The sequence below is a fragment of the Podarcis filfolensis genome, assembly GCF_964270895.1.
Source record: "Podarcis filfolensis genome assembly, chromosome: 2".
NCBI lineage: Eukaryota > Metazoa > Chordata > Lepidosauria > Squamata > Lacertidae > Podarcis > Podarcis filfolensis.
The window spans coordinates 36,178,032-36,191,749 of record NC_139605.1 but is presented as its reverse complement, the minus strand read 5'-3'; the positions used below and the strand labels follow the sequence as shown (position 1 = coordinate 36,191,749).

Here is a 13,718-nt window from a genome sequence, read left to right as displayed (position 1 = left end):
AAAGCAGTGAAGGGGGGATGTATATCAGTAAACCATATTTCTATGTACAAAAAAAAAAATGTATTCAGCATTCACTGAAATACAGATACTTTAATTGTGAAGGGGCTGCACACACCTCTGTGTGTGTGGCAGGGGGAGTTCCACAACGTAAGGTTTCCACAGAGAGGGCTTATAGTCTGACTCTGGCTTAGCTTCACAGGAACTGTGGTTAGTTTAAAATCACATTTGGAAGTGTATACTCTCCTCTGGTGTACAAAAGAGGAGTGGGGAGGGAGGCAGCCTGAAGCTTTCTGCGGTTCATGCTCATAATGGAAAACCACAGTTCCTGTTACATCTGAACCCAACTCTGGTGTCTATACAGACATACCTAGAAACAATGGTTCTTGTACCCTGGTATTTTTTCCTGCTTTTTCATACTATAAAGAGCCCAGGGGAGCCAACGGTAAAACAACAAATTACAATATAATGAAAACAAACGTATCAACAAACAGGAAAAAATAACAGATAAAGAACAGCAACCAACTTAACTAAAACTGCCAACCAACAACAGGGGAAAGCAATCAACCTGACAAACCAAAGGTCGGCCTAAAGAAAACAATATTTGTCATCAGGTAGGAGGGGCTATAAAAGGCCATGCTAGGAAGGTATAAATAATAAACAAAATGCAATACAGCAAAAAACATTGCAGTGTATCCTCAATCCCCAACAGAACTGTGACTGTTCAGGATTCAAGGCAGCTACATATTCTTCAAGGATACCATACAAACTACAATCAACCCAATTCATTTTCCGCTTCCAAGCCTTCCATTTTGCTTTTCCAACTAAAACGTAACATTCCACAGACCACTGAGCATGCTCAGACTTCACAGGGCTGGGGGGGGTTTTTGGAGTGCATGCCCCATTTTGGATTTATTTATTTTTAAATGTTTCATACTTTGGCATATCATGAGCTTTACATAAGCATACAAACATCTTCCACTTGTTTCTCAGTCATCTGGTTTTAGCTCCAAACCTGTCGACACATAACCTCCCGAGTTTGCTATTAGAAAGAAGCAGTGAAACCCCTAACAAAATATTGCTTGGATTTTTATTTCTGGCAACTGGTATTCAGAAGCATTACTGTCTCCAACCATCAAGGCTAGTAGCCTTTCACAGCCATCTCCATTAATTTTTCTAATCTTCTAAAGCCATCTAGGTAGTTGGCCATCACTGCACCATAGGGGAACAAGTTCAAAAGTTTAACTATACAATGGTACCTCGGGTTAAGTACTTAATTCGTTCCGGAGGTCCGTTCTTAACCTGAAACTGTTCTTAACCTGAAGTACCACTTTAGCTAATGGGGCCTCCTGCTGCCGCTGCATCACCGGAGCACGATTTCTGTTCTCATCCTGAAGCAAAGTTCTTAACCCGAGGTAATATTTCTGGATTAGCGGAGTCTGTAACCTGAAGTGTATGTAACATGAAGCGTATGTAACCCGAGGTACCACTGTACACTGCGTGAATAAGTACTGACTTTCATCTGTCTTGATTCTTCCAACATTCAGCTTCACTCATTTCCTGCTCCTTCCCCCTCCCCTTTCCTTTGCATGGCCTCAAGCATATGTACATTTCCTGTCTTCTGTTTGTAGTCCCCTAGTTCTTTGCTTTCAGGGTTCACCTAAGCAAGCTCCCTTTTTGCTTAGTGACCCAATTCTGGCTGCAAAACCAGCAGCCCCTGCTGGAACGGAGTTCAGCTCTAGAAGGAACGACAATGGCAACGGGAGTTGACGAACAAGCTTTTCACTAAATTGTTATAAGCAACTACTGCTAGGTAGTTCCGGAGAAAGAAGTCCAGCTACTCACAGTTTGCAATTACTTGTGCTGCCCGATAGAGCTGAAGTTCCTGCAGAAGTTCAAACAACTGCTGGACGGTTGCGAGTCTCACTCCCCACCACCACATCAGCTCTCTCGTTATACTGATTCCTGCCTTCTCCATGCACTTGATTTTCCTCAGCTCGGTCTGGTCAGTTATCACATGGGATGCTAAAAGAAAACCAGGCAGATTTGGTTCAGAAGTAAAATCCAAGGCATCACAAGTGTAGTTTAAGGAGAAACACACATTCCTTTTTGTATGAATTTGGCACCCATTTTTTTCTTTTCTTCTGTAATTAGGGCAGGGTTGCCATATGTCCAACAATTTTTCTGTCTGGATTTTCACTGTTTGAAATATGGCAACCCTAAATTTGAGAGATATTTGTACACGTGCCAACCAAGCATTTATCTTTCGCATCATTAATCCCTCAAGGAATGTAGTCCAGCAACTCCCACCTCTTGACTCATATTGCACAGTGAATGAAAAGGAAAGTCTCAAACACATCCTGCTGCTCTATACACAAGGCAGCTTCATTCTTTCCAAGGAAGAACAGAAATGTGATAACCCAGGCAAAAATGTTGGCAGCTAAAGGATTCTTAGGTTAATTCTAATCAGGAGTCCGCTATCTTAAATTTTTGTAAAGGGCAGCAAACCTGGTGACAGAGATGGAAAGAATTAACACAAGAGTCCTGCACTATAAACAGTAGCAAGCCTAGGTGTTTCTATGACAATGCCTCAAGGCTGCAATCTTTGGATGACTTACTACTCCTGAAGCTTCAGAATAAACAGTATGGGACAAGCAGTTGTAGGATTGCAGGTTTTTGCATCAGAAGCTAGACAGAGGTACTTTTTATGTGACTATTGAATTTTTAATTGGTGTAACCCAGACTTAGTGACCTTAAGGTGCAGGGGAGGCAATTAGGCAACCAACCAACCAACCAATCACATTCAGCCACTGTTTTGTTGTCCCAGGCTAGATCCCCTGGCATGGGATCACAATACAAGATTTTCTGTGCAGCGTAGCTTGCAAGGGCTAATCATTCAGTGCATTAGGAAAGTACTCCATGACACTGTCAGGTATGCTTTTACAGAAATCTGCATTTTTCTTCCCAAACGGCTAACAGTAGCTGCGGGGAAGAGAAAGATTACAAAAAAGATGTATTAAACCTCTTCCACAAAATATACTGCACTTATGTAAAAACCCACATGAGATCTAACCTCCCTGGCTTTTCACACTTGGGATGTATAATGTTATGAAGCTGTGGGTACAAGACACCCTAAATTCCAGATCAAGTTAGTGTTGGAATTTAATTAAGGTGTGCTAGATTTTAATTAAGGCTTCCATGTAAAACTGTGTGTCAGACTACCAAGTGCCAGAATCTAAACTGGACCTGCGTGCATTAGTGTTTATTAAGAAATATGTGCTAGAGTCTAGACACTTCTAATCCTAATTGCCTAATGCAATTTAGGCAAACTGCTTAAAATGTGTATCTTTTAACTATTTAATCCTAGGCAAACAACATGTGTAAAAGCTAATTTCCTTTGAGATAATAGCCTGGGGATAATGAGCCATCTAGCACATCAAAGGTGTAGGACCTCTCCCTGTATTACAAAAAACTAGAGCTTAGGTTAGCAAAGGGTTTAGACAGTAAACCCGAGTTATGCAATGGAGTTAGTAAGCAGTGGGGGGGGGGAGGGGAGGCAGAGGAATGGTTGGTGACTAAAGCTGCTGTGGCTATGGAAGAAGCCCAAACCTCTTGGAATGTGAATGCTCTGCGCTCCCTCCATCTAGACTCAGGTTGTATATAGGTGCAAATAAACCATGTATCATAAAGACACCACAGTCTCCGCTGTGCCTCATTTCCAAAAGAAAGCACAGACCCTAGCAAGTGTGCCTGGTGCCCCTGGAATCTCACACTGCTCGGAGATTGGGGTGGCACATAACAATATTTTTAGGACCCAACTTATTTCTGTTATTATAAGTTTTCTGAATGGTTTTTAACACTGTCTTTTAATTGCTGTAACCCGCCCCAGGACCTTAGGGTGCAGGGCATGTGATAAATAATATAGTTTAGCCAGAGCAGACTGTCAGCATTAGATTACATCAGTGCTCCTTCGCAATATTGCACAACAGTGTCAAGGGTCTCTCGAGTTCTGCATCATACTTCCTTTGATGGTCAGCCAGACACTTCCCGGAAGCCCATAAAAAGGTCTTACGGTCACAGCTCTCACACTGTTACTCCCCAGCAGCTGGTGTTCGGAGCAGTAGCGTAGCATGGGTTGTCAGCACCCAGGGCAAGGCAAGTAATTTGTGCCCCCTAACCCGTGGATTTTAGGTAGGGGCAGAGAGCTGCGAGTGCGAGCGCACCCCCCCCCAGATGTTGCGCCCGGTGCGGCCGGGCCCCCCTGCACCCCCCACGCTACGGCACTGGTTCAGAGACTTTATTCTACCTGTACTGGACACCAGTGTGCCTAATATTTTAAAGGTGTAATAGTCTTGGAGCAGAAGATCCATACATTTACTTATGTGCTGTGGAAAGAAGTAGTATTTTCTCTCATCTGTCCCGAATCTACTGCCTATAATTTCCATTGGATGACCCTGAGTTCCTAGTCTTAGGAGAGTGGGATGAGGAAAGTGTGGCTCAGTCAGTAGAGCATGAGACTCTTAATCTCAGGGTTGTGGGTTTAAGCCTCACATTGGGCAAAAGATTCCTGCATTGCAGGGGGTTGGACTAGATGACCCTCGTGGACCCTTTCAACTCTACAGTTCTATGAAGCTGTCTCTGTATCCATCTTTTCCACACCAATATCCCTTCCTCCACCACCAGGAAGAAAAAGTGGCTTCACACCAAGTAAGCCCATCACTCCATCTAGCCCAGTGCCGTCTATCTGTCACACCTGTCAGTATATACTGATTGACAGCTCTCCAGGATTTCAGGCAAGACAGAACCTTTCCCAGCTCTACCTGGAGATGCCAGGGATTGGGAAGTACTAAAACACACTGACCACCAATAGGTGCTGTTTAGCAGTAATGTTCAGGCGCAGGGCAAGAGCAGTAAGAATTGCATATAGAGGGCAGGAACAGAGCATGGAAGGACTTGACAAGCTGGATAAATGCACTATAGCTTTAAAAATGCTTCAGATGAATTATTTTGCCAGAAGATGTTTTAACAGTGCTTTCAAGTTACATTTTAACCTAGCAGTTCGTAAGCACGTCAAAGTGCAAGTAGATAAATAGGTACCACTCCAGCAGGAAGGTAAACGGTGTTTCCGTGCACTGCTCTGGTTCGCCAGAAGCGGCTTAGTCATGCTGGCCACATGACCTGGAAGCTGTACGCCGGCTCCCTCGGCCATTAAAGCGAGATGAGCGCCGCAACCCCAGAGTCGGTCACAACTGGACCTAATGATCAGGGGTCCCTTTATCTTTTATTATTTGAAAAAAATGTTTTATCAGTCACCTTGTAATCTGCTCTGATACTTTGGAAAGCTAAATCAACCAATGTCTATTATAATGTTCGATTACAGAGTTTAATGTGACAGTGCACAGTTTAATCTATAAATTTGGGGCCTGTATGATGTGTGTAGTTCTTAAGTGCTGGCAGAAGTGCTTCAGTGAATTATGCAGGGCTGCTACAAGTTCCCCTATTGGTGCAGGTGTCCCTATGTTTTAGCTGAACCCTGAATCAACTATCCCTGGGACCCTTTTTTATCCAAGAAGCAACACGTTTCATAGCACCGGTAGAGTCCACAAGCCTTGAATCAGACCCAGCAGCTTGTGAACTCTACCGGTGCTATCAAACCTGTGGCTTTTGGGAGGAGAAGGGTCCCTGGGATAGAGTTGATTCAGGGTTCAGCTAAAACATAGGGACACCTGTGCTTGTCATCTATCTATCTATCTATCTCCTTAAAACCAGCACTCCTTCCACCACCGGGGGCTCCGGGTGTGACCCCCTTGCCGGGCCACATCCCTGAACTTGCTCCCGCCGATGGGAGCTGAAGTCCCACAACATCCGACGGGCCAAAAAAGTTGCCCAGGGACCCCCAAACCCGGCGCTGCGGCTCCCCCACCCGCCAGGCGACGAGATCCTGGGCTCACCAAAGCGCATCCAGTCGTAGTCGTTGAGGCAGTCCATCTTCTGGCAGAAATCCTCCAGCACCCAGGCGGGCATGCTGTGGATGTAAGGAGACTGCGCAGCAGAACTGCCCAAGGAAAGCGGCGTCGAGGGATATTGCGGCGGCGGCTGCCGCTGCTGCAGGGCCATGTCTTTCTCCTGCTGTGTCACAGCCGCGGGAATTCCCCTCTCTTCTCCTTTGGCCATGGACGGCTGTCCACCCAAAGGCCTGAAGGAGGAAGGAAATGGGTTTCTTTTTTCTCCCTGACTCCAGCCAGCAAACCTGGTCTTCTCGCCCGCCTCCTCCTCCCCGTCTGAAGGAGCCACTCCTCGCTTCTCAAAACTTGTCAGCGGCTTTATTTTTGTCTCTCAGACTCCGCCCTGTCCTGCCCCATTTCCCGATGCCGGGGAGTTCTCTCAATGACGTCAGGGCGAGACTGGCTCGCTTCCCTTCTTCGAGGGCTGCGCGCTTGTTCCCACTTAGCGCTTCAGCCGCCGGACTGTTTATGAACCGGCTCGCACCTGATTTTTCCCAGCCGATCGGTGCGCAGCAGTAAAAAACAAGGGAAGGGACTGATCTCGCTGGAGCCTCGACTTCCCTGGCTTCGGGGCATGTGTGGTTTTTAAAAAGGAAAGGTTAATAAATAAAATACATAGGGAAGGAAGGAGGTGCACGATTGTGAATAGACGAGCAAATTGCAGTATTCTGGCGAGAAACTTAGCTCCCGGAAACAAAACTGGTTGTGAGTTGAAGGAGTTAGGATGGGGAGCTAGGATGGGCGAATCTTGAACTTGGCTGGGGAAACCCAGCCAGACGGGTGGGGTATATTATTATTATTATTATTATTATTATTATTATTAGCGACTAAACTGAAGTGTGCAATCTTTTCATTTCTTTTTTAAACCTAAAATGGGGAAAATATAGGACAGAAAACAGTAGTGACTAGTCGATTTAATTGTGGAGAAGCAAAACTATGCATGTAACATTCCACCCAATTTTTCAGCAAGAAGCAGCAAAAGGGTGGCACCAGAAAGGCGAGAGAAAAAATGGGAAAAGCAGCAGCTGCTAGGAAAACAATTTAGACTGCAGGCCTCATTCAACCCAATGGGTTTTACTTCTGAGTAGGCATTCATAGGATTTTGGTTAGCTTGGTTAGGATGCATGTGGTACATACAGCTCTGCCCTCCGACACCTCCGTGCCATTCTTCTGCTTCTGCTGCCTGTGGCAGCCACCCCACTGTCTAATGGTAGGACTGGCTCTGATTTAGTAAATCCATCATAATACACCATTTGCTTCTGCATGTAAAACTTTCACACTTCTAATTACAAAAATACAGAAATACATAATACAGAAATAATACAAAAATACAGAAACATAAATTGTGTGCCATTAAAATATTCTATGAAAAATATTCCAAATAGGATATTCTAATATTGTACATAATCTAATACTCAATCACTTACATATTTTTCTTTCTCCAGCATCAAGAACCACATGTTAGGAGTGCTCGGCTGTGAATAGTAAATGTAAATATTACTGATTTTAACCTAATTCTTGCTTATACACAAGGATCTTCGTCTGAGATTTCTTTTTTAAAAAGGAGACTGATTCCAGACTAACAGCAATCCATCCATCAATCTTTATTGTGGTCAAAGATAGCACAATCCTAACCATGCCTTCTCTGAAGTAAGTGCTATTGAATTCAACGTGGCTTACTCCTGGGGAAGTGGGATTGGGATTGTAGCAATTCCATTTTAGATACCCATGTAATGTTTAAGATAACAAGCACACCAGCCTGAAGTCTAAGACTCTCAAGCCTGCACTGTTTTAAGAAAAGAAAATAGCAAAGAAAAAGGGGGAAATGACTCCTACATTAAAAATGCATCTGAATATCCCTCCATCTGTTCCACAGGCAATCCACATTGAAACACTGGTTAAGAAAAAGAAGCTGCTCTTCCTCTTGGTCATTTCTGGCAGTTGGCAGACCATGAAACTCTTAATCTCAGGCTCCATGTTGGACAAAAGATTCCTACACTGCAGGGGGGCTGGACTAGATAACCCTCATGGTCCCTTCCAACTCTACAGTTTTATGATTCTAAGGGGAACAAATTATTGCTAAATAAGACATTGAAAAGGGAGTAACACATTACCATCAACAAAACAAAATACAGTGGTACCTCAGGTTACAGACGCTTCAGGTTACAGACGCTGCTAAGCCAGAAATAATACCTCAGGTTAAGAACTTTGCTTCAGGATAAGAACAGAAATCGCGCAGTGGCGGCCCCATTAGCTAAAGTGGTGCTTCAGGTTAAGAACAGTTTCAGGTTAAGAACAGACCTCCAGAACGAATTAAGTTCTTAACCCGAGGTATCACTCTATATGAAATGAACCTGAGAGTCACACATGAACTTTAAGAAAAGAACGGGCATGCATCCTAGTATATTTTTTTAGCAAGCATAAATGCTGCCACCATTGCTTACATATAATAAGGTACCAGACAAAATAAAGAATGGGGGAAATAATAGTGCTGCAATTAAGGGAAAAAACTGCTTTAATGTCTCATAGGTTAAAAAATAATAATACATGAAATGGCATTGTATGGAATGCTGAGCAATAGTTGAATACATATTAAAAGCAATGTTTAAATATCAAAATTGCAATTCTAATAATCTGGTCTGGGCAGTTGATGTTCTCACTAGGTATTTATCAGAAACAAAGAACCATATAAATCTAACAATGCTCCAAATGTGCCCCAGCATGTTCAAAAATTCAAATACAAAACTGACAGCTTAGCTAATGCAATCTGTCTTGCATGGAATTCATATTCACAGACTTTCTTCTTCATTTTGCTATTTTAATTCTTCCTTTAGACCTGGAAGAACACACAGAATCCCCCAAAGAATCCCAGGAACCGTAGGTCTGTTAAGGATGCTGGGAACTGTAGCTCTGTGAAGGGTAAACCTTGTCTCTTCCCTCCTCTTGCAGAACTCTTAAGGGAAAGTTCTGGTTGTGTGCACATATTTGTCTGGCAACATCAAAAGTACAGATTTATCATATATACAGAAATCTCTCAAGCTTTAACTTTTTAGAAAGAAATTTACAAAGTATACAAAAAAATTAGTACACAGCTACATCACAAACCAGTGACTTTACAAAAGGTAACAATTTACAACACATTGAGTACACCGTAATGTCTTCAACAAGTTCATTTCACAGTAGTCCTATTAAGATACTTGGAAATAACTGTACAAGATCGTCTGGTAAAAATGTTGGGTTGACACCCAAAACAAACAAAAAAAAAATAGTTGCAAACACAGGATATTGGAAAATAGGAAAATAGTGTTCCACTGATCATCTGTGTAGCTCAAAACAAAAATACGTTCTAAAGTAGTCAGCTTCATAACTGTTGCCTCAAAATTTTGCAGATAATTTTTAAGAAGGCAATATATAGCTTGGGGAGTGTTTAAAAAGAAGAGTAGCAAAGAATGAGTTTGATGGATTATTTATTGGAACCTCTAAGAGACAGCATATTCTTTTCATACTCACAAAATTCACCTTCAATGCGATAGCAAGCTTTGACTGACGGTGAAATTGTGATCTGAGAAAAAACTTTGCCTGCACCACAGAGCTGCCAGGCTCTTTCTCTAGCTGAAGTGGGAATGGTAGTAGCTCCCATCACACCAAAATTCCCATAACAGCATAGACAAACATGGGGCAAATGTGTGACAGAGTGCAGTTCTTGCACACTGGAAGTATGTTGGTCCACCATAGGAAATAATGACCTGTAGGAAACCGCTGGCACAAGAAAAAGTAAATCCAGAGAGTTCTAATTTACAGTATTCAATCTGAATTATTGGCGGGGGGGAGACCAAATTGCAGTTTAAGGATAATTTATCATTTGGTATGGTAATTAAATTAAAGTTGCCCAAAATCCAAAGACCACACATACAGGGTGTTTTCTAAACACATATATAATAAAATGATATTTTAAATAAGTGGAAAATCACATGAAACGGCTTTTGCCAATCTAATCTTCTATCAACTGACATATGTGTTTGTATTTGGTCTAATGTAAAATACAATTTGTATAGTTTTCCCAGGACAGGATTTCGTTGAGTATTTTCAGCTGCAGCATTCTACCACTCTGCCTCATTGTCCCATGGCTTTGTCTCTAAATTATGAAATTACAAGTTCTAAACCAAAGCAATGTCTGCTTCCTAAAACACTATGGAATGTAAATGTCTTTTCAGTTCATACAGCAGTTAATGCCTCTTATACCCAACAATTTATTAGTAAGAGTAGTTTTCCACTGATGACCCTCCAACTCTATTCCTTAGCCTATCATTCGTTTCCAGAGAAAGCCGCTGAAGATCCTTCCTAATATCTGGATGATCTTCTAAATCTTCATATAGTGACCGAACAATGTCTAACTTCCTGTAGTCCACTGGTTTTACTAAAGCACGGACAACTTGGAGGCATCTTTCCTTCAGAGTGTACACTGCAGAGAGATAGTAAAGTGAGATTTTAAATGTCATGCTGAAGATATTGAGGCATGGATCACAAATACCTGAAGACCATAATGTTTTGCTAATCAGTAAGAAAAAGAAATACAATTCATGTTTTTCTTAATCTGATAGACCAGAGATGGGGAAACTGGCCCTACAGATGTCACTGGACTACAACTCCCATCCTCACTGACCAGTGGCCATGCCAGCTGGGGCTAATTGTAACTGTACTCCAATAACATCTGGAAGGCCTACTCCTGTACTATACAAACATGAAGCATTATGAAGGCACAGAATGAGAAACTATACAAGTAACCTTTAATAGCAGCAACTGGAATACATTGTTTGAGAAACATCACTTTTTAATTTCTGAAATGCCCCATTGCTGGCTTTTCTTATGGTTAAGATCAAATGATTTAAAATGATTTGTAACCAGACAGAATTGGGAACATCTTAAATGAACCTTGGGTAGGTGGGAAGGACTGTTTTGAGGGTGTCACACTGCTACAAATAAACATAATCAGACATTTTACTTGATTATTATTTAGTCAAATGGGACTCTGACTATAATTGCACAACATTATTCACAGTGTAAAGAGATAAAGACATTAGTATTATAATTGGATTTTTACCTGGTAGTGTAATATTTGCAAATACAGGCTGCCCATTCATATTGCGGGTAGCCACAAACAGCTCTGCTTGGTTGACAAGAAGACTATCATCTGTCCCAGCATCTCTGAACAGCCAAAGATGTTCTAGAAAACAAATCACAAATGAAGTTAGGGCATAAGAGCATAAGAAAGAGCCCTGCTGGATCAGGCCAAAGGCCCATCTAGTCCAGCATTCTGTTCTCACGGTGGCCAACCAGATGCCCACGAGAAGCCAGAAAAGAAGGGCAGTATAGAAATTTAATAAACAAATTTTAAAAACAAACAAATAAGCAGGAGCTAAGCTCAACAGCTCAGCAATGTTTACAGACTGATTCCACATGGTATGCAACTACTGATGAGTCGAATATGGTTCACTGAAACTTATGTCTATAAATGAAAGTTGCAAAAAGAATGCAGAAAAGCCTATACAGTACGGGGTTTAAAGAAAAACAAATGAGCAGCTGCACAGGGATACAGTATTCCTATCAATAAATAATAATAATAATAATAATAATAATAATAATAATTTATATCCCATCTGACTGGGTTGTCCAAGTCACTGTGGTCAGCTTCCAACCTAATATAAAAGCACAACTAAACACCAAGCATTAAAAACTTCCCCATACTACAGGGCTGCCTTCAGATGTCTAAGGAAGGGCATATAATTGTTTATCTCTTTGACATATGAAGGGAATCAGTTCCACAGGGCGGCTGTGACTACTGAAAAGGCCTTTTGCGTGGTTCTCTGTAACTTCACTTCTCCCATTGCAGGAACTGCCAGAAGGCCCTTGGAGCTGGACCTTGGCATCTGGGATGGACATGGGGTTGAAGACGATCCTTTAGGTATCCAGGGACGAGGCTGTTCAGGGCTTTAAAGGTCAACAACACCAACACTTTGAATTGTGGTCGGAAATGTACAGTACTTGGGAGGCAATGCAGGCTCGCAGTCCCCAATCTGGCAGCCGCATTCTGGATCAGTTGGAAGGTGCCGAATCCCCTTCAAAGGTAGCCACACATCACAGCTGCTCCCACCACTTTCCTGGGGCCGAAAGGAGCTCTTCAGAGATCCACCCAGCTGCGCTCCTCTGCACACAGGAGCGGCCATCCAAACCACTGCCTCCGAGGCAGTCCAGCCCTCCTTCTCCACAGAGGCAACGTGGCCAAACCACCCCACTCTGGTATTCCCCCCCCCCAATTCCTGCATCCGCCACCCCACTTTCTAACCCTACTCCGGGCCCTTCCGCTCCCGGCTGCTCGCACGGCCGAGGCCCTTCTAACGTCTGAGGGAAGAGGGAGCAGAAGCCCGGCTGCAGGCGCAGGTTTCGCTGGAAGGTTCGCGCCAGGAAGCTCCACCTGTTGAATATCTGCCCGCCCTTCAGGGACCGAAGCAGCGCAGTCCCTACCGAGCCAAAGGCAGCGATGCCTTCCTGAGCTGCCCCCGTTATAATACCCACCCAGGTAGCTGTGCATCCGTCGGCCCGTGCCGGGCTTCAGGCTCGGATAGGAGCGCGGCTTCCCCTCGAAGTCCAGCCAGACGGGGCTCACCAGGCGGGGGCTGCGGTTACAGAAAATGACCTGGCAAGGTTCCCGAGTGTTCACCGAGCGCAGGCGCCCCAAGGCCTCTCCTGCCCCTCTCTCCTCGTCCTCCTCCCCGGGTTTCTGCGGCATCCTGACGACTCGGAACCACACGAAACGGCACCTCCGCGGCGCAGCCCAAGTGAAGCGGAGGCCTACCACGCCGGGCCTAGACGCGCGCAGGCAGCCATTGCTTTGTAGAGGCTGGGGGGGGGGGCAGAGCAACACTACGCATGCGCACCCTCAGCAGCCATTGTTTTGTGGGGGAGCCAGAGAGGCAGGCGCCGCCGCCGCCGCTCACTTCCTCTGGGCGCCTGCGCAGTTCGGCGTTTCGTTTGTTTAGGGGGAATAAGGGTCTCTGTTGTGCCCTTAGCTTCACGCCAAGTCATTTTATGGTATGGTCATTTCATAATTAGCCATTTTGAAAATGGAAATTGAGGCTTTTCTTTCTTTTTTTGCGGAGGCTGGGGTGGGGTAAAACCATAGCTGTCAACTTACAGATTTGAAAATAAGGGATCAGCAGCCTCGAAAATAAGGTATCAGCAGCCAAAATAAGGGATTTTGCTTAGCTTATACAGAAATCCACCACTGATGGAGCCATGCTGCTTTTGCTGCGACTGACTGTGTTTTGCAGGGAGTTGGGCTAGATGATCCTAAGGATCTACGACTCCGGCCAAAGAAGAGTGGCAGACAAAACTGATGAACGACGTTGAGATGGCAAAGCTTACAAGCAGAATTAGAAACCAGGAAGAGGACCTCTTTAATAAAGAATGGGGAAAGTTTATAATTTATTTGAAAAGCTATTGTAAAGAGTTACATACATTGGTAGGATTGACAGAAAACTTATAGTAAAAATTTAAACTATGGATGGACAAATGATTTATAAAAATAGAGTTATGAAAGGGATGCAGAGAGGGAAATCACTACATTAAGATGCTGCACTGGTTGGAGGGTATGCTAAGCAGCACGTCGGGGCTGCCATCGTCCTGGCACGAGGAGATCCATCAGCCCTTCCCTGCCTG

The 13,718-nt window shown here is 43.8% G+C and overlaps 2 protein-coding genes across 13 annotated transcripts in view; both read right to left on the bottom strand.

Moving 5' to 3' along the window:
* The window catches only part of IRAK2 (interleukin 1 receptor associated kinase 2), a 39,518-nt gene extending 33,102 nt beyond the window's left edge, over window positions 1-6,416 (bottom strand). For 7 of the 12 annotated variants that reach the window (XM_083600969.1, XM_083600972.1, XM_083600973.1 and 4 more), the window contains exons 1-2: window positions 5,949-6,416; window positions 1,843-2,022 (exon numbers count right to left, since the gene is read on the bottom strand). In XM_083600969.1, coding sequence (XP_083457095.1) covers window positions 1,843-2,022; window positions 5,949-6,171 — 403 coding nt within the window. In that variant the 5' untranslated portion in view covers window positions 6,172-6,416. The remainder of the gene's footprint in view (window positions 1-1,842; window positions 2,023-5,948) is intronic. The other 5 variants (XM_083600966.1, XM_083600967.1, XM_083600974.1 and 2 more) reach the window with 4 other exon arrangements.
* A 2,083-nt stretch (window positions 6,417-8,499) lies between these two features.
* VHL (von Hippel-Lindau tumor suppressor) lies at window positions 8,500-12,988 on the bottom strand. The gene is made up of 3 exons (XM_083602551.1): window positions 12,576-12,988; window positions 11,104-11,226; window positions 8,500-10,464 (listed from the first exon to the last, which is right to left on the bottom strand). The coding sequence occupies exons 1-3, from the start codon at window positions 12,787-12,789 to the stop codon at window positions 10,256-10,258; spliced, it is 546 nt and encodes a 181-aa protein (XP_083458677.1). The 5' UTR covers window positions 12,790-12,988; the 3' UTR covers window positions 8,500-10,255.
* Window positions 12,989-13,718: the final 730 nt, after the last annotated feature.

Excerpts from the sequence above, each read along its gene's own strand:
- VHL (XM_083602551.1), bottom strand. The coding sequence starts at position 12,789 with ATGCCGCAGAAACCCGGGGAGGAGGACGAGGAGAGAGGGGCAGGAGAG. Across the intron at positions 11,227-12,575 it reads ACGGATGCACAGCTACCTGG|AACATCTTTGGCTGTTCAGA; the intron begins GTGGGTATTATA and ends TTTGTTTTCTAG. Across the intron at positions 10,465-11,103 it reads TGCAAATATTACACTACCAG|TGTACACTCTGAAGGAAAGA; the intron begins GTAAAAATCCAA and ends ATCTCTCTGCAG.